Below are 26,333 nucleotides of genomic sequence, written 5' to 3' on the forward strand. Positions count from 1 at the left end.
GCACTTAATAAGACACACAAAACTCATTTCTAAATACAAATCTATCATACATCAGCAGGTCACACACATGGTTAGCAATTCCAAAAGAGGAAAAAAACACATATTTTAAAACTACTTTAAAATGACTTATTCTATTGATTGAAATGTTTTTCAAAATAACCTAACAGGACTGAGCCCTTTCAAGAGAAGTGTTTGTATATATTTATATTTGCAGCTGAGGTTCGTTCAATGCCTGTGTGCTAGCTAGATGGGGCTGTAGAGGAAGTGGAGTTGGGAGGAAGGTGGGCAGAGCCGCTGAAGGATATCAGCTCAGGCAGAGGCGGAGAGGAGGACAGACGCAACAGAGGAGCGAGGCAGGACGGACGGGGAGGATGAAGAGCGATACGATGGCGCCGAAAGATCCACCAAAACCAAGAAAATCGGCCAAAAATGCCATGCTGAGTGCTGCGGATGACGGGGGATAGACACACCCGGGGAAATGGGTAAGAAACTACTAGTAATCATACGTTATCGGCTGAAAAATATGAATCTGGCGCGCGAGGCAATATGGTGGAAAGAACGACAGTTAGGCGCAGTGTTGTAAAAATGGCCATGTTGTGTTGTCTGCTAAGAATAGAGAAAACGTTTAATCGAGTTTAAATAGCTTAACATTGTGTTTTACTCGATATATTTAGCATGTTTTGAACCTCTTGTTTGAGTTAACTTAGTTCATGTGTGGATAGGGATATTTATTCCCGAAGTGTTTGGAGTTATTTCAACCTACGCATTTAAAATTTGCTTTGTCCTTGAAAGGGCAAATGCCCTTGTCTGAATTTACTCGATGAAAACGACAAATTTGAGTAAATGTTTCGCTTTTTAAATGTTGTATCAAGACTGTTTGACATGAACACAACAACCTTAAAGACAATTTGGTTAATTTTCAATGTATTAATTTTTTTTACATTTTCCAAGGAATTGTAGAATAAAAATATTTAAAAAAAACTGGGAAAATATGGATTACTTTTCAGAGAGCAGACAAATACAGCTTGTACCTAGACTTGTGGAAGTATAATATTGTTGATATGTACCATTTATGAATAAAAATAATAAATTATGAGAAGTTGCCAGAATGCTCAAAATATTTGTTATTACAATAATTCTTTAAATGCAGACACCACACACAAACTAGATTAAAGTTGAATGTGAGATATAGGATCTGTATGTTTTTAAAAGACTAGATATACTTCGAAATACAAAATAGGGTGTTGGCTTTTAACCCTTTGAGGTTCTGAATGACAAAGTTATATAAATATTTGCCTAAAATCTCTCTTTTCAGTTCACATTACTTCTGTATGATATGTAAAGAAAGATTTTAAGGTTAGAAGTCCAATTACTTATGTGAATTTGAAGATGATCTAAATTCTGTTTAAAAATTAGATAAAAAATAAAATAATCTAAATTTCTTTGTCTCATGTACAAAGTTTAAAAACATCAACATTTGAAGACCAATAGTACACATAATAAAAACAGATGCTATGCAGTATATTTATGTTAAATATTTGAATCTCAGACTATATTTTTAAATCCCAAGGATTAGTACCACCCTGCACATAACAAAATGTCCTCTGTAAGCTATTTTAACATGAATGTCACAGTTTAGGACAAATTTAGTTGCATTTTGATTTTTTTAACCACTCAGGCACAAAAAGCTGAAACATTAGCATGATTAAATATGCAAATAATTTTTAAAATATTTTCTTAAGCTGTAAATAAGCCTTTAAATGGTTTATAATTGAAAGTTATTAAAAACTGCCTATTAATGAATGGCTATGTTAGCATAAGTTTAATTTTAAATTGCAACCACATAAATGATAATAATGTTTTTGTATTTTGCAGGTCTTCTCTTTGTCGTTTAACAAATGACGTCAATGAAGAAAGCAGATTGTTTTACCAACTCTGAATGGTATGTCATATTTCAACTCGACCAAGCTATTTTTTACCGCTGTTAAAGCTTCTTTGTCTTTACTGCTATTTACTTGTAGCCAGTAGGGTGTGCTATTGTCTCAGTGCCTCACTAAATCATTATATTTTTTTCTATTTTAAAGGGTTGACATTTAGACTCATTGATTTGAAGAACTTGGGTGATTCACGCTGCAGTGGAGATGTGTAAGTATCATTTAAAATCAAATAAGTATTAATAAGATTCATTGCATGTTACCTGTGCATTGAAGTCTCGAAATATGTTGAATAAAATCTTGTGGCTTTACTATCCATGCAATGGATGGACCACATTGCCCCCTAGTGTATGATGTAGTAAGGAGACCGTTATCAATTATAAATGAGTTGCTTGATCCAGTGCTAGGCAAGATATCCATTGCTTGGCTAGTTTGAAACTATCATCAAATGACTTGTGTATATATTAAGCTCATACATAAATTTACTTAATGACTCATAAGCTTAAAATGTCATTAATATGAAGTGGTTGTGACATTAAAAATGGAGCTTGATATCAAACGTAAAGTTAACTCTTGACTGAAGCCATAGGAGTCTCTTGAAATAGTTGCCAGTGTTTATTTCTTTCATCACAGTTTTGTCAGGTACATTAGAAATGAAATTTATTTATATTTTGTTACACTTAATATATGATTATATTGTGAAAAAAGGGTATATATTAACATTCATGACAATCTTTCTTCTAGCTAGCTAACGTACGACATGTATCTATTCTTAGAAAAATTAAATGTACTAAACTGTCAAAATTGTATCATTCATCAAAACAACTGACGACATTCATTACTCATACTCAAGACAGGAACAGTTGAATATTTAGCATGTTGCGTAAGCAAAGAAAGCTAATTGTTGTGGGTGGAATGGAAAACCTTTCCCCCATATTTCCATTGCCCACTATAATTGCCTGCAAATGTGTATATATGTATGTATGTATATATATATATATATATATATATATATATATATTCTTTTTAGCTACTTGGAACAAATTCACGGAGTGGTTGCAAATGTTGCTACAAAAAAGACGTTCTGGTCAAGTTACGGCCTGTCCCTTTTCCTCGTATGCACTGACAAAACAGACAAGTTAGCGTTGTAACTACTTTCAGTAAGCTGGCATTGCAAAAGTAGCTACGCCGCTGCAATGCTAAGCTGTTAAAATTTTGTACTCTATAGATGTTGATTTCAGCTCTTGGACACCCCCCACTGCTAGTTCACGGGTATGACAACAATGTTGAGCGCATTAGTCCTGCTATTAATGGGTAGTGTTATAACTGCCCATAATAAACCTTATGCTGAGTCTGTCTCATTATTTTCCGTAACAAACTTGTTTTTTCTGGTGTTTGCTGCACTTGAAAATTTGTGAAATCTTTTATCACTCTAAAAACAACATGAAGACCTGTTTCCTCATTTCACCTGTTTCTCAACTACCCTCTGGATGGCAGCACTTAGTTATAATAATAATCACTGGATCATTTCTGTGAGAATGTTTAAAACTGAACAGAGGAGATGCACAAATTTAATCATAAATCACAGTACAGTGGCATGGAGGCTCTTGTAGTACTAACTGAATCTATAAGCAAATCAATTGTGGCATATTGCCTCACAGCCGATGAATCTTCATCACATAGTACATAGTACTTGATTATTATTTTGGTTACCTTCTTCCTCGTAAGACTTCTAACCTAATTTGATGCCTTCAGTTCACCTCAATGTTCATTTTATGTCCTCTTTAAGTATATATTTGCATATCATGCTAATGGACAACCTGGCCCTTGTTGGGTGTACAGTCTCTCAGTCAGAGCAAACTTCTGTTTCCAACATCTTTCTGGAAAAAAAATAAAAGGCAAAGAACAAAGCCTCAAACTCAAGGTTTAATATTGCTAGTCTATTAAATTAATAAGTGGTTTACTTACTTAATCCACTTAATACACTTTTCAGGCTCATAATGTCATTATTATATCCTGAAATTTGGGAATACACCCATATAGAGTAACTGGAGCAGTACATGTGCATATTGTGAACAATAAGCCCCTTTGGCTTTTTTATAAACCTCAGTCTACATCCAAGTACTTGAAACAAAAAAATGCTGTAAGATGGACCATTAGATGTTTTTAGGAGTTATTGCATTACTGTTTAAAATTCAATTAAAAAGTCTTTGGGGTTTTTGCTTGTTTCCCCTTTCTTGCTCCTCTAGTGTAAGAAGTAGTTTTAGAAACTAACAGAAGCCCTTTAGAAGTGTTCAGATTAGAAACATCTTCCAAACTGAATCCACACTAGTTTGTTGCAAAAGTCCTCATATGGTCTCTTCATTTACAGTATTAAGTGTTGCATGCATCAAAACCCATGTAAAATATTTATTAGAATATTCATTTCATAATGATAAATATCAGAAGAATGTTATTTGCTTTAGAAAACACTTAATGTTTGCTTAAATGTGAAACATTTAATTATGATATGGCAGTGATAAATTGTTTAGAGAAACTGCTTCTAGAGCCATGCATAGATTTAAATTTTAAATTTGTTTGGCCTTTACTCATTATTGTATGTAATGAAATTCATTCTTTGCACAATTTTAGTATTTGACCAAAAAGCTTTTTTCTGGCTGTCCTAATAGCAATAGTTAAAAGCAGGAGATATGTATGTATATGCTTCTTAACATTGTTGTGGAGCTTTTATGTGTTAATTTGATGTCACTCATTATTTTTTTTTTATCTCTTCCACAGATGAGACATGAGAGGTTGGTGGCAAGATTTTCAAATTGAAGAAAAAGAAAACAGCTCTGTAAGTCTTTATTCACATATTCATTGAATCTAATAATTCGATAATTTGAGACCATGGAAATGTGTTTTATTTTTATTTTATTTTTTAAATATTTCTTTTTTCAATTTGGATAGGTTGAGGAAAAGCTACAGTTTTTTAATTTATTTTTTATTTTTATTTTGACATTCAGTTTTAGTTATTGAAGCTAGCAAAGTAAAATGTAGCAGGTGGAGGGCAGAAAGGTTAAGTCCATTCCTGTAACTATTCTGTGGTACATGCACAGCAATATAATGTGGCTTTTGTTACAGACAATATGTTGATGTTGAATGTGTCCTCCTGGTGGCACTTGAGAGAAAAGGCTAAAATTCCCTACAAGATACCTTTGCCATTTTTGCCTGTCTGATGTTTTTTTTTTTTTTTCCCCCTGCAAACCTTAAAATACAGTTGTGCTTAGTTCATGCAATTAATTATTTTTTGTATCTCATTAAGATCTAGTCGGGAGATTCTTTTTGATATTGACTACCAGTAAATATATGAAAATGGCCACTGTGTCAAACTGCTATAATAGTTATAAGATGCTACTGTGATGTCCATCATATGATCAAATATTTGATTACTAAAGTGCTCAAATTCAAATCTCATTTTTAACACCTTTGTTCATTCTCCTAGCACTTTCTGTCGTTTTGAGTGTTATTGGTTTGAACATTGTTATTACATTAAGAGGTTTATTAAAAAAATGTATGCGTTTTGACAAGGCTGCTTACTCGCCATCCCCCTGCTGGCCATCTGATAGTACTATTACCGCCAACTTCTGGTCAATTTTCTCAACCAGTTTAACCAATTAATTCAAAGTGACTTCAAAATATCTTTTCATAGAAAAAAATAAATAAATAAAATGGACAGAACAGTCAGGCTGTAGCTTGTGTTTGTTTTTCCACTATGGAACTTAATACTAACACATCCTTCTTGCACGCATGTAGTTTTTTTTTTGTTTTGTTTTTTTGTTTTTTTTCTTTTTAAATGTCGTTAAGAACGCTATCTGGAATTATAATATTTCTGCGTCGAGATACTTCAACTTTAATCCTAAACTTGATCACTGCTACCGTACTGGATCGCAAATGCTACTAAATGTATAGCTTCATGTATTACAACTTTTTACACGCAATCTACAGCCATTTTGCCCATTTCTTTATTTTATAAATTATTCACGTGAATGCTCATATTTTCACAACTACACATGCGCTTGCGCAATGCTCGCTAATGCGACTGAAAGCTAGCCAAGTGTGCAACAAAGCTGGTATGTTAGTCTAATTTAGCATGCCTTCTTCAACTGCTAGTCAGTGACACATTACTTATTTTAGTTGCACTATGGGCTTACAATTCTTCCTTCTTTTTTTCATCCTATCAAGACCCCCATTCAACTGGATATTGCTGAAGCGGAGACAGCGTTGATTAACGTGAAGATGGAAAGCGATGTGGCAGTTAGCCAAATTTTGACGAGATGAAAGCTTTTTCTCTGGACTTTAGCGATTGGATTTTTACTTTTTTTTCTGTCTTCACAACATGGACTCTGGAGCACCAAAGCTTGCTGTATATTGGACTTGTCGAAAATTTAATGCCTTTTTGGGGGGAAACAAAATCAGCCTTTGTACATTTTATATTCAAATGCTGTTTTAAATAAAGTGTATGTCTTCGTATTTAATCCTTGGCTTTGTTTTATTAGCTTACTATGTGGAAAATCACGAGTACATTTGGCGCTAGATTTTGATATCGTCTTGTCGTAAATACTAGCTGCTGGAACGAGTTGGTTATAACAAGTTTATTTATACAATAAATTAAGTTGGTTGGCACCGACTTACCATCAGTAATAATCAGGATACATTTTTGTAACTTAGGTTGGCCAGTTAAATTACTGGATTACTAACTAAATGGAGTAAATGTCTCTTTCTGTATTGCTCCGAAAAGGAATTTATTATCCTCAGTGATGAGATAAAGATGAAAATGGTGGTTGAAAATCTGTCAAGTGCTTTTAATCTTTCATTTTATTTTATTTTATTGACAAATCTTAACAAATGCATCAACAGCTGAGTCAGTAATTGAAAGGTATTGTTCTGACTACAAATGGTTTCCAAACATAAGACTTTTTATAAAATGGCTGCTGCTTGGTCTTTTTCCTGTGTGGACAGGAAGTGATGCAATTGGTGCAAAATATATACTTTTACAGCCTCTCACTATTCACACCTTTTATTAGTGAGAAGAAAGATTTCTCGTTGAGGCTTGTATTTTACAGCTGAGAATATATGTAAGTTTATATAAAAGTAATTTTAAACATAATAAAAGGGGTGGGACTTAGGCATCACCTGAGTGTGGGGTAAATGGAAATAACGTCAATCAAAGGCAAAGCTTTCAGAGCAGGGAAGGAGCTCTAGATGGCGGCTGAGCCTTGGGAAGAGTGCCATAGACTTTCGTTAGACCGTTTCTCTTGCTTGTTTTTCGATCGATAGAGCTGGATTGTTTTGTAAAACATATAGCTATTATTATGCGATCGTTTTTGAGCGGGATTAGATGCGTTTCGTATGTTTTTTGTGCTGAATATTTGAGCTGAAGGAGCCGTCTGTGCTGGCGGAGTGCTTGTCGTTGTTTTCCATACTGGGCTCTGGCAGCCATGGCGCGCCTCCATTTTTAGTGTGCTGCTGCTGCTCGCCTCTGTCGGTCTGAGCTTGTCAGTTTATGTAGACCGTAAAGGCCTATCACCTTTTGGAATTAAGGCAGTTTTTGTATTTTTAAGCAATTATTTTTACGGTTTACTTTTTATTCGAGTCGGATAAATATTTAAACTGCGACAGAGTGAACGAGAATAATAGTTCACTTACAGGCTAGCACCTTTCTTCACATTGAATTGATATGTTTACATTGTGCAGTGCATAATTTACCGATTTTCTTGTCTGTAAGTGTTATTTTTCTAAGGCTTCATGCGATGACGCAGTTAAAATTAACGGCATGCAGCTTGATCCGTGGGCTATATTGAAAGACACTGTGGATATTTAACATAGTATAAAGGCACCTGCCATGTTTTCTGTGCCCAGTTTAAATTTGAGATGTAAATAATGATCATCAAGTCTATCGATTTGATGTCATTTGCTTTACTCGTGTCGCACCGCCTTGGTTTTATCTGCCACCTGAGCAAAAAGCAGTCTTATGGGACTTGTATGATAGTTCGGGCTTCCTCTTAACTTTTTGACAGCAAATACCAGGATAAAACATCACCTTATCAGATTTTCAAGATACTACGATGATGAAGAATAAAAGTAAAAAACAGGAGGACGACGGATCGACTCAAAGCAATGCATCAAGGTATGATCATTTTACTTAATTTGACCTTCCTCATGCCTGTTTTGATTGTTTACCTTGTCAAGCATGGTTGATCACCTGTGTTACACTTGCGACGACGTTTTGAAGAAGTTCACCAGTGTCATGAATGACCTTGCTATTGTTTAATAGCCACACCCTGATTTTCCTACCAATTCTGACACTCAATACTGAGGTTTCAGGCCTCTGATCAGACATCACCTCCCACGAGATGTATAAGTTAAGACTACAGGGAAAACTCAGTTGTCCTGCATTACATTTTATATGATTTGCCACAAGTGCTACATGTCCTGTCGCTATATTGTTATATGACCCTGCCTTACAAAATTGAACTGCATTGCACCACTTTACCAACGTTGTTGTTTAGGTTTAATTTATTTGTCAAAGCATTGGGTTGCATTGTTGTTATCTGTAGACACTGAAATCCAGGGTTTATGGGAGTGTTACATTTAATTTTCTGGGTAGTTTTTGAAATCTTACTTTTAAGTAACATATATATATAAATATATATATATATATATTATATATTACATATTACAATAATCTCTACTTTCTATTTTAACATGTAATTTTAACCAAGTTACAAATTGTCAGATTATCATGTTGATTTATGCCATTCTTTGTATTTTTTTAAGCTCATTCATTTTTAAATCCTTTTTATATTAGTGATTGTAAAAGTGTGTAATGTCTTGCATTATGGTGCTAGCAAAACTTAACTAAACTCACATGTTATGAAATTATATCAGTGTTGCCATGCTCCTGTTATACAATAACATTTTGACCTCAATTATTACTTTTGCATCCTAAAAGACAGATTTACATATAGATTTACATCAGGTTTCAGAGGCTTTTGTGAATGGCAGGTTTAATGTTAAACATCTTTTCTTCAGATGGTGGTTATGTTTGAATAATACAATTTCTTTTACCTGTCAAAGATATTTTCAAGAATGTCCCTTATTACAAATATGCTCTTTATCATGCAAGTGTGTGACACATTAAATGTATAAAATTATACTGAATTTATGAAAAATGTGTCAGTTTAAGTGTTTTTTTTCCACATGTGTAATGCTTGTAAATGCTGCCACAAAGAATGTTGATTTTGCTTAAAAAATGTACTATATTTAAACTGTCAGGTATATTTTAAAGGAATGAGTCTGGAAGCTTCAACATGTTTACATTATTTGACAAATCTGTTTTTAATTTTACTGTAAAGTGTAAATATTTCAAAGTGCATTTATCATTCTCAGGTGCTAACCTACTTAAAAATAAGTGGAAACATCTCTATCAATAAAGATCTCTGCATCATGTGATGTGCATTGTCAGGACAGTGCAGGAGTGGATCATAAGCAAGAAGCCCTCTTTAAGAAATGTTTGTATTTGCTGTGTGGATGATGTCTTCTTAATTAACCACACGATAAGACACACTACCATGTTAAATTAAATATGATCAATTCAGTAGACTGTTTCAGTTGTAAAAGACAAAGTTTGGATACTAGAAGCAGGTAATGACTCTCAGCATTTTACTGAGGGTATGCTGCAGCATGTTACATCACACTTGTAGGATTTTTTTCGTGTATGTGTGGGATCTAATGGCAGCCATTTTACTATTTTTGAGCTGAGATTGAAAAATGTCTTCAAGAGTGATGACAGTTTTAACTTTTGTGACTTTCATAGATTAGCTTTGCAAGCACTCGGATCAGAATAAAGGCCAACAAAGAAATTTAGTTTTATACAAAACGAAATACCTGCAAACTACCATTGACATACACTCCTCAGTCACAAAATGGCCCTTGCTTTGTGTGCCCAGCTTGCTCACTTATCTGTATTAAAACACGGCTCTGAACTACACAGAGGAGGAACAGGAAGAGCTCAGGCCTTTAAAAAAAAAAAAAAAAAAAAAAGCCTACGTATAGCTTTGTGATAGGCCATACCTCTACCTAGCAACATGCTGACCAATGAAAATTTGAAATCCTGTCTTGGTCCCACCCACTTTTGACCTCACTTAAAGCGGAAGGAGCCATTTACTTCCGTGTTTGATTAAAGAAGCAGTTAAAGGTACAGGCTAGTGTAAGTGCATGTTGTTTTAAAACAATTACTCTTAATATGATTTAACTTTCAAACATTTTGTTTATATTATAGCTTTAATTATTCACATATGAAACAAATACAGACATGGTTATTGTATTTAATATGTAGTAAGGACAATTGTTCTACTCAGGTGTCAAGAATAAGACTAACTGTCTTCAATACATGAAATAGTGGGTAGGTTTATGTGCTGGATTTATTTTAATCCATAAAGTACATGTTTAGGCAGTGATTCCTGCAGATTTTATCATAGTTAGGGAAGCTACTACTGACCCCATGTGTACAAACAGAAGTACTGCACCCATGAAAAGCTAACTGGGAAATGTCACCATACTTAAAAACAAATGTATTCACTGGTGATATCTGTTGCTGTAATTGACCATAATGACTTTTTGATTTAAAATGTCATATAACCTTAAATATATTTGTTACAACACAATTTCACGTACAGCAGAAGTTTTAATAAACTTAATAACTTGTGCAAGTAATAATACTTGTGCATTTTCCAAATGGTAAACCCTTGAGGTTAAAATAAAGTAAAATGTCTCTGTTGGCTCACGTGTAAGCCTGTGTGATGAGGGGTCAAAAGTGCATCAGTTTAAAAAAAGGTAATTAAGTTGGGAAGGAATGACGCCGGCACTGGTCTCATTGTTTTAAATTCATTGATCTAGCTTCATGTGTCCAAACCTTATGAGGGTATGTGTTGAGCATCTTACACTGGTAGTGGAATGCTTTTCAATTTCACCCATAATTTTTATGCTTTAATAATGCTTCCATTCTTTGTACTTGTGTATCTCAAATTATGATTAGAGTATTATGAGGTTTGCATAAAAGATTCTGTATTGTTGATCAGTACTATATGTAGAAAAACAAGGGCTTACAATATTTGGCCCAGTTTTACCATATTTTAGTTGTGAAAGCAGGTAAATGGGAACTCCATGTCTTTTTAAAATGACTGTAGGAGAAAATGAGGTCGTTTTAAGCTTGTTAGCTGAGTAAGGAACTTGGTCCATGATGTAATGAGGTTTCTCTTTCATTTTGGCTGAGAATCACTAATTACTTAAGCCATCAAGCTCTTGCAGTCTTTTGGTGATCCAGTGAGAACATGTGCACTTGTTTTTTGAATTTTGAGATGCATTTAAGTTGTTTCCACATTTAACTCAAAGCCCTCTACATGATGTTGAATCTATTTTAACTACACAAGCAAAATCTCAGTATATGCGTTGCAAAATTCCGAAGGGGAAAAGGGGAAAAAAAAGTATATTCTTTTTCTTTTAGCAACTCTGCTTCAGAGGAATCCAATCGCTCTGCATCAGAGTCGGGAAGTCAGTCAGAAAGCGAACATGGCAGCGAGAGGAGGCGATCACACAACTCAGAGTCCAACAGCTCCTCAGAGTCAGAGAGTCACTCCGAGTCAGAGAGCGAGTCGGCAGAGTCCAAATCGCAGCAAACCACAGCAGAAGTCAAAGACAAGCCAGTTAGGAAGAAGGAGCGCCTGGCAGATGTGAAGAAGGTAAAGGTCACTGGTTTAAGACTCCTCTGCAGGCTTACTGTCTTTAAACCAGATTACAGGTCTTGCCTCCCCATGACACCGTTTGACTTAACTTGGTTTGTGTAATTGGGCTTTTTATGTAATTAAGAAAGTGTGACATTCAAGACACCTTTAGGTAAACCCTTACATGCTGGGTGCTCGGATAGAGTTAGAAAAGCCATCAAATTGTTCAAAGACGTGTACTAGCTAGGAAAATTGACCCTTTAGCCCATTAAAGCTGGATGTAAGTTAATCCCTGCAGACTGCAGTGTTTGCGTTTTTGTCCTTTATAAGCCTGATGTGACCTGACTAAATGTTACACAAGGCCTCTGCTTTCAGGGCGTGTCAACGTTTCAGTGTCCTATAACTTGGCCCAACTCCTCTATTTTGCATTCATGCAGGTGGAGTTGGTGACCCTTTTGTTTTGTGGGATCAAGTTGTGGTTGAAGGAGTAATCGACCCCTTTACCCTTGCTGAGTGGTAGGGTTGTACTAAGGAGGATTTGGTTTTAGGTCACGGCACATTGATAAATGTCTAAACTCACGAAAAACAACCTATTTAATTAATATCTGATACCTGCTGTGCTGCCCCATGAAAAACCCCAGCTAAACTGACTTAGTTTTTAAAATAGTTGGTTTTCTGTCTTAATTAATTAAAAATTGTCTTTAGTTTTGATCTGTTTGACAAAATCATTTTTATTATTGGTCCTTTTAAAACTTATTGCTTACACACACTGTTTCATAAATGGTTGTATTAATTAGAACCTGCCCAGTGGACAGAAGGCCTTAGGATATGCTACATTTGTGCAATGATCCACAAAGCTCTTGGCTCACTTCTAGCACCTGATCTCCATTTACAGATGTGGGAAGAACATCCAGATGTTTACGGTGTCAGGAGGTCAAACCGAAGCAGACAGGAGCCGGCTCGTCTCAACATCGGAGCTGAGGTAAGTAGATGTTAAGGAAAGTTGAGGATGAAGAGTAATGATATACAGAGACTGGTCACAGCCATCTGAGCCGACATGAGCTTCTCTGAGTGGGCTGCTTGTGCCATCTAGTGGACATTGTGTAGTGCAGCTTTGTCTGGTGATGCAGTGTAAACTCGGGTGTCTGCTGTGCTTTCAGGGTAGCAGTGATTCTGAGAGTGAGAGCCCTAAGAGAAAATCTTCACGGGCTAAGAAAAAGGAGTAAGTATGCAGATTGTGAACATGTTTGGAGAATTATTATTTGATCATTCGTCCATTTATTATTTATTTAATGTGACAGCACCATATTATTTCTTGTATTCTTTTAATTCTGCCATATGACACATACACTCGATCCATACAGTAGTCTTTGTGCAGCTCATGTCTGTGTTATTGTATAGCCAATTGTTCCTATTGTGAATCTTATTCTTCCTTGTGAATGGGTATGGGCTCCATAAGTTTAAGCTAGCCAGGTTATGTTTTTACATTGAAATCAAATTTGATTGGTCAGATCAGCGGCTTATCCCTGATCGAATTGGGTCGTGCTACGCACCCTACGGCCAGTACTTACATGAAATGACGATAGAGGCAGAAGTAGTGGTGATGGGCCTTGAGGGTGAACTTGTGGCATTTCTTTGTTAAAAGAAATATCTGGAAAGATGATGACTCAAATGATGAAGAAGAGGAAGATGAGGAGGAGGAGGCTTCCAACAGTACAGACAGTGAGCAGGAAGAGAAAAAAGTTAGATCCAGACGACTTCCTGCTAGAAGGTAAGAGTAGCGAAGCCTGACCATCAGACAGCTACCCACTGGTCATCTCCAAATCATTCCATGTTGTGTGGGCAGTTCCTTAATTACACATTTGCCCCCCTTTTTCTTTTTGGTTTTGATTTAATCCTAAGATATTTCTGGCATCTGTGTGTGCATTTAGATTTCTTTTTTTGAATAACATTTCTTTCTCTTTCAACTCAGCATCAAAGCTATAAACGGCTTTTGTGTTTCTGTGCTTCATCCCTTTTTTCCAGACCTCAGAGCAAATCTTCTACAGTGAAAAAGCAGCAGTCTCAAAAAGGAAGGAAGTCAAGGAAACAGGAGTCATCAGCTGAAGAGGAGGAGGATGATGACGACGACGATGACGATGATGAGGATGATACTCCAAAGAGACAAACTCGAAGAAGGGGTGCCACAAAAGTCAAAAGGTGATTTTTCAATTTTATTAATATGTGAATATTCTCATAAAATCAACTTTATTGATATAGCACCTTTCAAACACATCAGTGTTTTACAGAACATGTCAACAGAGATGAAAACAACTTGTAAACAGAAATATTCTTCATGGCAGTAAAAATGGAAAGCCTGTCCCAAACATGTTTGTTTTTCCTGCCTCTCTGTTGTGTTACAGCTATAAAGAGGACCAACATGACTTTGAAACAGACTCTGATGACCTAATCGAAATGACGGGGGATGCTGGCGAGGAGCAGCAGGACGACGACAGCGAAACTATTGAGAAAGTTATCGACACGAGGACCGGCAAAAAAGGAGGTGATCCATTGTCTTGATTTCACAATCCCTTATTAAAATAAGTTTTCACTCAGTTTGTAAGGGGGTTGTTGTTTTGGCTCTTCTAGCCATTGGAGCTTCTACCACTGTGTATGCTGTGGAGGAAAATGGGGACCCATGTGAAGGCTTTGATCCTGAAAGTGAAGAGGGGGAGATTCAATTTCTGATCAAGTGGAAAGGCTGGTCCTATATCCACAACACGTGGGAGAGCATGGATTCTCTGACGCAGCAGAAGGTTAAGGGACTGAAGAAACTGGACAACTTCAAAAAGAAAAATGATGAGATGAATTCATGGTGAGGATTACTGCGTTTGCATGACCATCATAGTTAGTGAAGGGCCTCTGTGTAACTCTGTGATCGTGTTTGCAGGTTGAGGAAGGCGTCTCCCGAGGATGTGGAGTTTCACAACTGTCAGCAGGAGCTCACAGCTGACTTGAACAAGCAGTTTCAGATTGTGGAGAGAGTCATTGGTAAGACGTCTTTGTTTTTTTAGCCACAGCAGAAAATATTTTGTTTGTTTGTTTGTGTCACATGAATATTTTACTAACATAAACTTTATGAACAGCGACAAAAACAGGAAAGACTCCGGGATCGTCTGACTTCCCTTGTAAGTGCTTCTCCAACACTTCCAGTACATTTCTGTCAAGTAATGCTTTTATTCTTCATCACAGTCTAATATTTATCCTCTTTGTGGACAGCTCACAGTCATAAGACCTCATCCTCCAATGAACCAGAGTACCTATGCAAGTGGATGGGTTTGCCGTATGGGGAGTGCAGCTGGGAAGATGGAGCTTTGGTTAGGAAGAAGTTTCAGCACTGCATTGACAGCTTCACAAACCGAAACTCCAGCAAAACCGTCCCCTCAAAGGACTGTAAAGTGAGCGTTAAGACAAACTAAACTTAAATTTATTGTTCTGTTTCAAAGTATCTCCTTACAACTGAAGAACTGTGCTCATGTTATTTAAGGTATTAAAGCAGAGGCCGCGGTTTGTTGCTCTTAAGAAACAACCTTCTTATATTGGTGACGAGAACCTTGAACTGAGAGATTATCAGCTGGATGGGTTGAACTGGCTGGCTCACTCCTGGTGCCGGTACTGTGTCAATTAATATCATTAGATTATTTATGCATTTTTTAGCACCACATTGAAAAAAAGATATAATTTATAATGACTTGAAAAACCCAGTAAAGTATCCACTTTACTTCCTTCCTCTCAGGTGCAATAGTGTTATCCTTGCTGATGAGATGGGACTGGGAAAGACCATCCAGACTATCTCCTTCCTGTCTTACCTTTTCCACCAGCATCAGCTCTACGGGCCCTTTTTACTGGTGGTACCGCTGTCCACACTCACTTCCTGGCAGAGGGAGTTTGACACCTGGGCACCAGACATGAACGTGGTGGTCTACATCGGTGACGTCATGAGCAGGAAAACAGTAGGTTGAATTTTACTTTAAATAACCTTTGATAACTTTTAGAGTTTGTAACATAAACATGAATTGATGCTTCTTTGTTGTGTAGATTCGTGACTACGAGTGGGTGAACCATCAAACCAAAAGAATACGTTTCAATGCACTAATTACCACGTATGAAATTCTACTTAAAGACAAGGTAGGATTCTTCTTGTGCTTACATCTCAGTTTCATTGTGTGTGTTTGCACAAGGCGGATCAGTCACTCACAGTGTGTTAACATTTACCTCTAGGGGGTCCTTGGGAATATTAACTGGGCATTTTTGGGTGTGGATGAAGCTCACAGGCTGAAGAATGATGACTCCTTGCTCTACAAAACTTTAATGGAGTTCAGGTCTAATCACAGACTCCTCATTACCGGCACTCCGCTGCAGAACTCCCTCAAAGAGCTCTGGTCACTGTTACACTTCCTCATGCCAGACAAGTACGTCCTGCTTTACGCATTTAAAATCATACTAAGTTTGTATTCTAGTTTTGTCTTCTTTTTTAACACTTGCTCTACTCCACAGGTTTGATTCCTGGGAGGATTTTGAGGATGAACATGGGAAAGGAAGGGAAAATGGTTATCAGAGTCTTCACAAAGTCCTCGAGCCTTTCCTGCTCCGACGTGTCAAGAAAGATGTGGAGAAGTCTCTCCCTGCCAAGGTGGAGCAGATCCTTCGTGTTGACATGACCGCACAACAGAAACAGTTTTACAAGTATGGCCATATCTGTCTTTTTAATACCATTTTTATAGCTTCCATCTTGTCTAAATGCAGTGACAGTAGCAATGTTTCTCCTCTCTGTTTTCCAGGTGGATTTTAACAAGAAATTATAAAGCTCTTGCCAAAGGCACCCGCGGCAGCTCCAGTGGCTTCCTGAACATCGTAATGGAGCTTAAAAAGTGCTGCAACCACAGTTTCCTCATTAAACAGCCTGAGGAGGGAGAATGGGACACACAGGAACACCTGCAGGTAAACCTCATTGTGCTCTTCAGCTTCCAGCATCTCCTCAGGATAACCCTGAAACAAGTTCTCGCCTTACAAGAAAATATTCTTCGATGTGGTTTTTCAGATTGCTCAGTCCTTTTTGCTAATGCTGGATTAACACTTCTTTTAAACATCTTAAAGGGTCTAGTGAGGGGCGGTGGGAAGCTGGTTCTGCTGGACAAGCTGCTGACCAGACTCCGTGAAAGAGGAAACAGAGTCCTGATCTTCTCCCAGATGGTCCGGATGTTGGACATTCTGGCAGAATATCTCGCTAAGAAACGATATCCTTTTCAGGTAAGATTCGCACAACTGGAGGTGGAGTTCAGATTTCACTTATTTCATCTTAAATTCATGTGGTGTAAGGAGGATGGCTCTGTCGTGGTCTACAGTTCTGAGCATTAATTTGAGCATGGATTTACCTCTTGGAGACGTTTAACAGTTCAGCAAGGCACATGGTAGACATATAACATTATTTCAGCCACACCTTATCATATAATTGCTACCATCCACCAAATATATGACCAGGAAACAAGTATTGCTTCGGTTTTTGACTTCGGGTTTTGTTGGTGTGTACACTGAAGGGCCTTTAGGCGATTGCACTGGGCAGATTAGTCTCGGATGAGGATCGAATGTCAGCGTTGTTGCACGCAGCTTCAGAGTTCATGTGTTTATTTATATCAACGAGTTATTTTCTGGTGGAGACCAGCTGGACTTCTGCAAGTCACCGACGCGGTTGTTTTGCTGACTTAGTCTTTGCATTAGACTGTTGTAGTCAGTATGAGCATATAGTCGAAACACAGTGGCATGTAAAGCTAGGTGATACCAGAGATGTAGCACATAGTTGTAGAGGAAATGTTCAAAGATTCAGTCCATCATATTGCTCTTCTGTTCTTCAGCGACTGGACGGTTCCATAAAGGGAGAAATCCGAAAGCAAGCACTCGACCACTTTAATGCAGAGGGCTCAGAGGTATGTAGGCTTCTTTGATCAAGCCGGAGTAATACATTTTTATTATGCAGTAGCACTATTAGTTATTGTGTTGTTAATCAATGTATTAGTATTATTAGCTGCACTTTCCCCATTTAATAGATCATTTTATGTTGCAAAATTCCCCATGAATGATCTTAAATGATGCAACGAGGGTCATGCATAATATTTTAAGCCTAAACCGACATTATAGTTGTTTTCACCATCCAAGAGACATATTTCCTAAAATTTCTGTTTGTGTGTTTCCTGTTTCCTAGGACTTCTGCTTCCTGTTATCCACCAGAGCTGGAGGCTTGGGTATTAACTTGGCCTCAGCAGACACTGTAGTCATCTTTGACTCAGACTGGAACCCTCAAAACGACCTGCAGGCACAAGCAAGAGCCCACAGGATTGGACAGAAGAAACAGGTAACTTATGGCACAAGTTTATGGCTGGTCTGCGTAATTGAAAAGGTTTTCGTATAAAGAATATATCCATTGTGCTCCCTTGCAGGTAAATATATATCGACTCGTCACAAAAGGAACGGTGGAGGAGGACATCATCGAGAGGGCGAAGAAGAAGATGGTTTTGGACCATCTTGTCATTCAGAGAATGGACACCACTGGTCGAACTGTTCTAGACAGCAACTCGGGAAACACAAAGTAAGACTTAAAACAATTTCTGCTAATCAGCTTTTTGTTTGAAGTATTTCTTGTGTTAACATTGTTTCTTTATTTAACAGTTCAAACCCTTTCAATAAAGAAGAGCTGACAGCAATTCTCAAATTTGGTGCAGAGGAGCTTTTTAAAGAGGCGGAAGGAGAGGAGTTGGAACCACAGGTATCGCAGTGTGTGAATAATCTGGTTTGCACTTAAAATTGTTGCATTGCATATTGAAATTAAAGCAGAAGTTCTTTGTTTTTGCAGGAGATGGACATTGATGAGATCTTGAGACTAGCAGAAACAAGAGAAAGTGATCAAGGCTCAAGCGCTACAGATGAACTTCTATCACAGTTTAAGGTACCTGCAGGCTGCTACATACGGAGTTGTGTATCTATTTAAAGAGACTGATCAAAAGTCGAAGTAGCCATTTTATTTAGTCAAAGTTTTTTCTTTATCTCTTCTTTTCACCTGTTGCTGCAGGTTGCCAACTTCTCCAGTATGGAGGAAACCGCTCCTGAGTTTGAGGAGAAGCCCATGCGGGAGTGGGATGATATCATTCCTGAAGACCAGCGGCGTAAAATTGAGGAGGAGGAGAAACAGCGGGAGATGGAGGACATCTTCATGCTGCCTAGAAGCCGGAGCTCTAACAAGCGGGTAAGATGACTTCTGTAGAATAAACCATTTTCCAGCCTGGTTTCTTGAACTGAAGTTTGAACATGGTTTAATTTACCCAACAGAACTTATTACAATGTAATCTTGGATCTGGGTTATGCCATATCTGTTCTGCATTTGTTTTGTTTTTGGTAAAGAAAGCACACCAAACCCTACCTTGTTAACCGTTGTACACCTAATGTACCTGTATGTACACAACAGAAGGCGATCACCTCTTAAAAAAAACACATTTTGTGTTTTGTTTGGAGCAGCACAATGTATTAATTGATTCCTGAGCTTTTGGGTCAAACCACTTTGATTTCCATTGTAATTCAGGCTCAGGCAAATGATAGCGACAGTGACGTGGGCTCCAAGCTGAAGCACCATTCTTCAGGCTCAGAAAGTGAGACTGACGACAGCGATGATGATAAGAAGCCGAAGAAGAGAGGCAGGCCTAGAGCTCGCAAAAACAATGTGGAGGGCTTCACAGATGCAGAGATCCGCAGGTATGGTGTCCTGTCTGTTGTTCTGTTGAGTTTATATTGAGGGTGAAGGTGAGATTTAGTTCCATTTTTATTTTTTTTTCTCACTATTGCAATAAAAATCTAAACTTAATCAACAGGTTCATTAAGGCATACAAGAAGTTTGCCTCTCCGCTTGAAAGGTAGGCTTACGGTTAAATCTTAGCAATAATCAAGAGATAAACGTGTAATTGTAATTTTATTACTATTTCTTCTGCAGTTGTTTTGGTCTTTTTTTTATTTAAAGGACTTTTGACACACTTTCATGTTGTGTCCAGGTTGGAGGCCATTGCCCGAGACTCTGAACTAGTGGACAAATCCATAGCGGACCTAAAGAGACTTGGTGAACTGATTCACACCAGCTGTGTGACTGCAGTCCAGGAGCATGAGGAGCACCTCAAAGAGAACCCAGTTGAAGGTTTGTTGCTTGAGCTTTTCCAGGTAACCTAAAAAAAAGTTTTCCTTTTTTTGTAGTATCAAAATAACACGTGTTGTCGTTTCAGCCAAAGGTCCTGGGAAACGACGAGGAATTAATATCAAGATTTCAGGAGTGCAGGTCAATGCCAAGTCCATCATCCAACATGAGGAAGAGTTTGAACCACTGCACAAAGCCGTGCCCTCCAACCCTGCTGAGAGAAATAAGTAAGATAACACTGTGAATATAAGGGACACACCTTTGTATCATGATGAAGAGAAAGTGCTTTGAAAAGGTTTATCTGTCTTATGGATGAAATCTTGCATCACTCTGCTTCCCACAGGTTCAAACTAACATGCAGGGTGAAAGTAGCTCACTTTGATGTAGACTGGGATCTGCAGGATGACATTCAGCTCTTACTTGGCATCTATGAGCATGGATTTGGTAACTGGGATCTCATCAAGACAGACCCTGACCTCAAACTCGCTGACAAGGCGAGTGTCTTTTATGTAGTGCCTCACTAGGGACGAATACTTAGGGATGACACTAAGGAATGCTTAAAGTTGTGAAAGCATTTGTAACAAAACTGACTTTTTAAGATTGAAGAAATTCAGAGTTAAGTCTATTTCTTGTGAAGAAAATTTGAGTGCAGTTATATTTTTGTCATCGTCCTCCCTGGAGTGTGGTCAGCTATAAATCTGATATGTGAAAAGATTAATGGAAGAGTATTAACTCTCACCATCATCTGCACAGATTCTTCCAGATGACCCAAACAAGAAACCTCAAGCTAAGCAGTTACAGGCGAGAGCTGAGTATCTTCTGAAGCTGCTCAAAAAAGAACAAGACAATGCAGATCTGGTGAAAACAGGAGTGGAGGTATGGTGGTATGTTATTAACCAAGCACATCATCCATAATCGACTTTACAAATGCATGTCCACAAAGTGACCTAATCTGGTGTCTTGCTCCAAGGTAAAAGTGAAGAAGAGGAAGCCTCGGGCGAAAAAAGAGAACAAGATTCTGAAAGATGAGCAGGGCAATGACATCTCCTCCCCGCGGCTGTCTGATAACCCATCAGAGGAGGGTGAGGTGAAGGTCAGTGCATACACATGTGATGAGCGCACAGGGTCTCAATGTAGCTTTTTCAGTAATTGTAACCAAAATCGTAAGTTTAAAAGATATTTTTAAATGGTAAAGCAACACATAAACAAATTCTGCTTTATAAGCCAAGTAATATTTGTTATTAGGCTGCAAAAAACACTGCAGTCCTCGACATTAACCTCAGTGCTGCTGTTTTAAACAGGATGATGGAACAGAAAAGCCCAGTGTCAAGAAGAGACAAAAGAAAAAGGATAACAAAGAAAACAAAGAAAAACAGGGAACACCTAAAAAGGAGAAGGACGGGGACAAAGAAAAGAAGGCTTCAAAGCCCAGAGCAGAGAAGGTATTTCACAACAGTCCTGACCTAAAAATACTGAATGTGTCCTTTACATAATGGTAACATGAGATGCAACATGCAGGAAGATGTTTAGCATGACAAAGTGCATCATGTGAATAACACCCTAAAGGTGTAAATAGCAGGTTTTGGGTTAATTGGCTTATTATCTTTTATTTTTATCGTTAAGGCTAAAGGAGCCAAAGGGAAGAAAACTCAAGGTCCGGTTCACATTACAGCTGGGTCTGAGCCCGTTCCCATCGAAGGAAAGGAGGATGATGAACTTGATCAGGAGACTTTCAGCATTGTGAGTTTCCTCTCCAGCTCTTATAGAATGATTACATTGCTCATCTTTATCCAAAAGGCTAAGCTTTATAATGACATGGTCTGTTTATGTGTGCAGTGTAAGGAGCGCATGAGACCAGTGAAAAAGGCCCTGAAGCAGCTAGACAAACCAGATGAGGGTCTGTCTGACCAGGAGCAGCTCCAGCACACTCGCTCATGTCTGCTGAAGATCGGAGATCGAATCACAGAGTGCCTTAAAGCTTACAGTGATCCTGAACATGTCAAAATATGGCGAAGGTGAGATGAGCTGGTGGTAGATTTAAGTTAAACTTGGCACCTGTTCTACCATTATAGTAATTACTTTGGGGGTCTTGTTTTTTGTTTTTGGCAGGAATCTCTGGATTTTTGTGTCCAAGTTTACAGAGTTTGGTGCAAGGAAGCTTCACAAGCTTTACAAAATGGCACAAAAGAAGCGATCACACGAGGAAGAGGTAAGTTAACAGGAAGTGTGTCATGGAGGTAATTTGAGCTGATATGTTTACAGACACTGAAATGATTCTGACATTTCCAGAAAGAGCAGAAGAAGAAGGAGGATTTCTCAGGAAGAGTAAAATCATTCAGACCTGAGGCATCTGGTTCAAGTCGAGACTCCACAGGCACTCAGCCCTCCTCTAAGTCTGCGTCACATTCGACTCAGTCAGGACCCCACGGACACCACAGAGAACCCTACAATACAACTCACAAGCGGCACTTTGGCAGTGATGGTACGTGTGGACAGGCTGGAGACATTAATGCAATTAAATATCAGCAGCACCTTTAAAACATCACATGAAATGTTTGATGTCTGATTGCAGATCGAGGAGACTGGCAGAGGGACCGTAAATACAACTACCCAGGAAACAGCAGCCAGCCATGGCAGGGAGACCGGCATCATCCGTATGACCCTCATCGCTATAAGGATCACTACGGTGACCGCCGTCCACATGGAGACTCGTATCGCAGCTCTGGCGGTTACCGCAACAATAACTCCCCTCGGAAAAGACCATACGATCAGTACAGTAATGACAGAGACCACAGGGGTCACAGACCCTATTATGACAGGTGAGTCACTCAAGGCTTGCACAGGTGGGCTCAGGGGCCTGAAACATGAAGGCAAGTTAGAACAAGTACTGAAGCTAAAGTTGGAATGGTCAGTAATGCTCTTGATTTGGGGGCACACGTGTGCTGGGGGGTAAAAGCACAAAACTAAATACATCAGTAAATTAGATATGCCACATCTGTTCATGCACATCTGGTAGTGAAGGTCCTCATCAGCAATAGAAAAGAAACGTGAGAAACAATACTTACACTCTGAAAGTGGTAAGATAAGATAACCATTTAAAACCAGTCATCTGTTAAATAACTAACCGTTCAGATTATGGTCTGCAGAAATGTTTACCACAAGGGTAGAACCATGTGGCATTTAACTGTTTTATCTCTTTGCTTGCCACAGTTGAATTTAATATTAACTCAAACCATTTAAAGGCATTGACATTAAGGTGGTTCAGACTCATTTCTATAGCTATACCATATGTAACTGCACACACACATCGGGAACACTTTGGTTTGTAACAAGGTTTATTAACTCTTCCATTATCCAGCAGCCTGAGATGGTATAACATGAGGTTGCTTTTTGACGTCTCTGTTGTGTAAACTTGATTTTTTTTTTGTTTTTTTTTTTAATAGTCTGTTGTCCTGTCATTCCTCCTTTGCACCTGTGATTTCTGCAGTGATCTCCCATCATCATTGTAGTTGCCATGGTTGCTGCACTGTTAAATAAAAGTAACATTAACAGAGTCCCCCCACCAACATTTTAAAGATGCATTAGTAAAAAAAAAAATAGTAATCACCAGCAATAAACTTTACGAGGTTAAAAAAAAAGTGACATCCTGCTGGTGTATGTGGTCATGTAACAGCACTAAACCAGTTCATACTGTCACTTCTGTGTTTTTTAATATCAACTATATGTTAGTGATTTAAAACAAAAATGTCTCCAGTGCTGAGCTGGTTTTACTGTAGTTTCAGTCGGTTGGTTTGAGATCAGCAGAGGATTAAGATAAAATTAGACAAAAAAAATAAAATTAATTAGATATTAGACAGAATGTGTAGATAAAGTTAGTAGAAGAAGAGGAATGACTGTATTTAAATGTAATGTTGATGGAAAAGATTTTTTCTAAATCTTAAATAAAACTAAAAACTTTTTTTTTTTTTTTAGGCATCCGGACCCCAAAAGAAGACGTCCGGATGATTTCCGTCCTAACTACCACCAGGGAAGTGAAGGCCCTCTTCAGGACTTCAGGAGGATGCCAGATCACAGACCGACCGGTCCACCTGGACCAGATCACTACGGTCGGTCTTTCCATCCCGATAAACCTCCTCCACTGTTGGACCCTCGTTCCCCACAAGCTCAGAAGTCTCCCCAGGACTCTCGCTCTCCGATGGAGCGTCCCATAGAATCCAACGCCATGGCAGACCCAAACTGGATCAACAGGAAAACATAAAGTCTGCCAGCGCAGGCTCAGAAACTTATCTGAGTGTTTTGGTCAGGGTCAAAGCCACATGCTGCTGCTGATGGACGAGAGTGGACTCATCACAGTTGAAAAGGGAATCAATGTACTCTCTCTTTACCAGCAAAACCAAACTGTTTGTCTCCCCAGTGATTGTGGCTGTGAATGAAGAAGTATTTCTGTCTGTCTTAAAGACACAAACTACAACATGCATCTTTATTTCAGTAAACTGGCTCATCACTTAATCACATGGTAAGACTGAGTGGAAAGCTTATGGATGCTTAGTCCCATGGACTACTATCAGCTAAATTTAGGATACACAAACTGTTGAGTGATCTCAATCCTAAAAGTGCCTAAAAGTTTTTGGCCTTTTGAATGGTAAATGTATGGGATTATTCCCAAAGGAACAGTGACGTGGAAATTACTTTTTTCTTTTTTTTGTTTAGCTTTAAGTATTGCAGATTTGGGTACAATAGAATGTGTAATGTGTTAACATTTGCACTTTTAAAACATTTTTCATCATGTAGCTGAATTGAGTCAAAGTTTCATCATGTGGGTAAAAAAAAAAAAAAAGGTTTGAATCGCTGGAAATTTGATCAAACAAGCTAGTATGTTTCTTCTATACACTCGAAGGCACGTTTCAAAAGCTAACAAATTCACATTTGTTATGTGAACAACTAATTATGATTTCTGTTTAGCTGTATAAATCACTGCAATCTTCCTGCTCTGTTCACTTTAATCACTTTTTCTCATTGTGGGCTCCATGAGATGGAAGCTATCTAAGCTGTATTTATTGCAACTTGTGCAAATGCTCCTAACACTATGAATTAAAACAACCCCTTATTTTACCTTTCAGTATTACGAAAGTTAAAAATGGTACTCCTTTTCCTTCATTCATTCACTTGTCTTTCCACATCATGTAAGCTCTCAGAAATAAAGTGATGGAAACGGTTTCTTAATCGTTGGGTTGAAATTGTCTCTTCACTTTGTAGATGCTTGTGTTGTTACAGGAAGTTATCAAGATGTTGGTGTTGACATTTCATGTTAAATAACTTCTCTCGTGCCAAATTTGCTCTTGCTCATGTCCTTCCCCTCTTGCCTCCCCAAAGCTGCTTCATTGTGCCTTATTTATGTGTATTAGCATTCTGCATTTTAGTTCATGGACAGTACTGAGGGCAGATGCAGGCGGAGTATGGTGACAGTCTAAGGAAAGTGCTCCATCTGACGATCATAATTCAACTCAAAACCAGAGGGGACCATGTATTCTGGTAATTCATGTGCTTCTGTCATTTTTTTCCAAAAGAGCTGGTGATTTAAGGGAGTTATGTAAACATAAATATGGAGAAATGGTGCGTGTTTTGTACTGGGCACTTAGTCAGCCTGTTACAAACAGCGAGATCTTTTTTTTCTTCCACTTAAAGCAAACTACAGTTCCTGTGTCATATGTTCTGTAAGTCTAAATAATTTATATTTGTGACAAAACCACTCTTCATGAAAAATGTGCTGTACATATGTTTGGACATATGTAATAAACTTTGTTATTCAATGAATTTTCTTATTTTTGAGTCCATGAAATCACGCCTGATGGGATTTATTATTGTAGCAGCGTGAGCATCATTGCTATAAAATGCTCATTTTCTTGGCTGTTATACGTTACAGCTCTGAAAGGCAAGTGAGGAAAAGCTCGCTGTGGTACATTTGTACTAAAAATAATTTTTTTTTTATTGAACTTTTTCCCAGGATAATTCCACATCATATTGTTTTTGTAGTGCTTATGTTAGCTGCTGGAAGTGCACCATCTTTCTCTGACACTACTGAATGCACACCTTCAAACATGTGGCAGTGACCACCTTATCTTCTACAAGTACCAGTACTTTTAGAGCCAAGTGACAACTCATTTTGCTATTAATACAGCCTTTATGTTGTATGTGGACATGTTGTGACAGAGCGGTGTCGGGTATAGCCAGCAGGAAGGTGCGTTGATCAAAGCATTTTGTGAAATCATGCCACGCTGCAGTTTCTTGTGCAGATTTAGAGGAAAATATCCATCATATTTCTGTTGTATCAGAATCACAATTCATCTGTGATCTCTCATCTTTTTGCGTAAGTTGCTTTGAATAAAAGCGTCTGCTAAATGTAGAATAGAATAGAACTTAATAAAA

General features: G+C 38.0%; 1 protein-coding gene across 3 annotated transcripts; it reads left to right on the forward strand.

The window, feature by feature from the left end:
• The first annotated feature begins 264 nt into the window (after positions 1–264).
• Positions 265–25,721, forward strand: chd2 (chromodomain helicase DNA binding protein 2). 3 transcript variants are annotated; one of them, XM_041997980.1, is made up of 42 exons: positions 269–482; positions 1,876–1,942; positions 2,085–2,145; positions 4,713–4,770; positions 6,159–8,103; positions 11,482–11,716; positions 12,594–12,680; positions 12,859–12,920; positions 13,344–13,469; positions 13,724–13,897; positions 14,101–14,240; positions 14,327–14,552; positions 14,628–14,728; positions 14,824–14,865; positions 14,957–15,135; positions 15,225–15,349; positions 15,474–15,690; positions 15,776–15,865; positions 15,959–16,149; positions 16,235–16,423; positions 16,519–16,678; positions 16,835–16,987; positions 17,590–17,661; positions 17,937–18,086; positions 18,172–18,320; positions 18,401–18,497; positions 18,585–18,677; positions 18,801–18,974; positions 19,308–19,477; positions 19,594–19,635; positions 19,771–19,910; positions 19,996–20,134; positions 20,251–20,401; positions 20,661–20,783; positions 20,878–21,000; positions 21,209–21,349; positions 21,531–21,647; positions 21,744–21,922; positions 22,017–22,116; positions 22,197–22,389; positions 22,480–22,726; positions 23,880–25,721. In XM_041997980.1, the coding sequence occupies exons 5-42, from the start codon at positions 8,042–8,044 to the stop codon at positions 24,163–24,165; spliced, it is 5,445 nt and encodes a 1,814-aa protein (XP_041853914.1). In that variant the 5' UTR covers positions 269–482; positions 1,876–1,942; positions 2,085–2,145; positions 4,713–4,770; positions 6,159–8,041; the 3' UTR covers positions 24,166–25,721. The 3 variants fall into 3 exon arrangements, with proteins under 3 accessions (XP_041853916.1, XP_041853914.1, XP_041853915.1); XM_041997981.1 differs by lacking the exon at positions 13,344–13,469 and having other exon boundaries at positions 270–482; XM_041997982.1 differs by lacking the exons at positions 19,996–20,134; positions 20,251–20,401; positions 20,661–20,783; ... (6 more) ...; positions 22,480–22,726; positions 23,880–25,721 and having other exon boundaries at positions 265–482; positions 19,594–19,680; positions 19,735–19,796.
• The last annotated feature ends 612 nt before the right edge of the window (positions 25,722–26,333 follow it).

This window comes from Melanotaenia boesemani, chromosome 10, assembly GCF_017639745.1.
Source record: "Melanotaenia boesemani isolate fMelBoe1 chromosome 10, fMelBoe1.pri, whole genome shotgun sequence".
NCBI lineage: Eukaryota > Metazoa > Chordata > Actinopteri > Atheriniformes > Melanotaeniidae > Melanotaenia > Melanotaenia boesemani.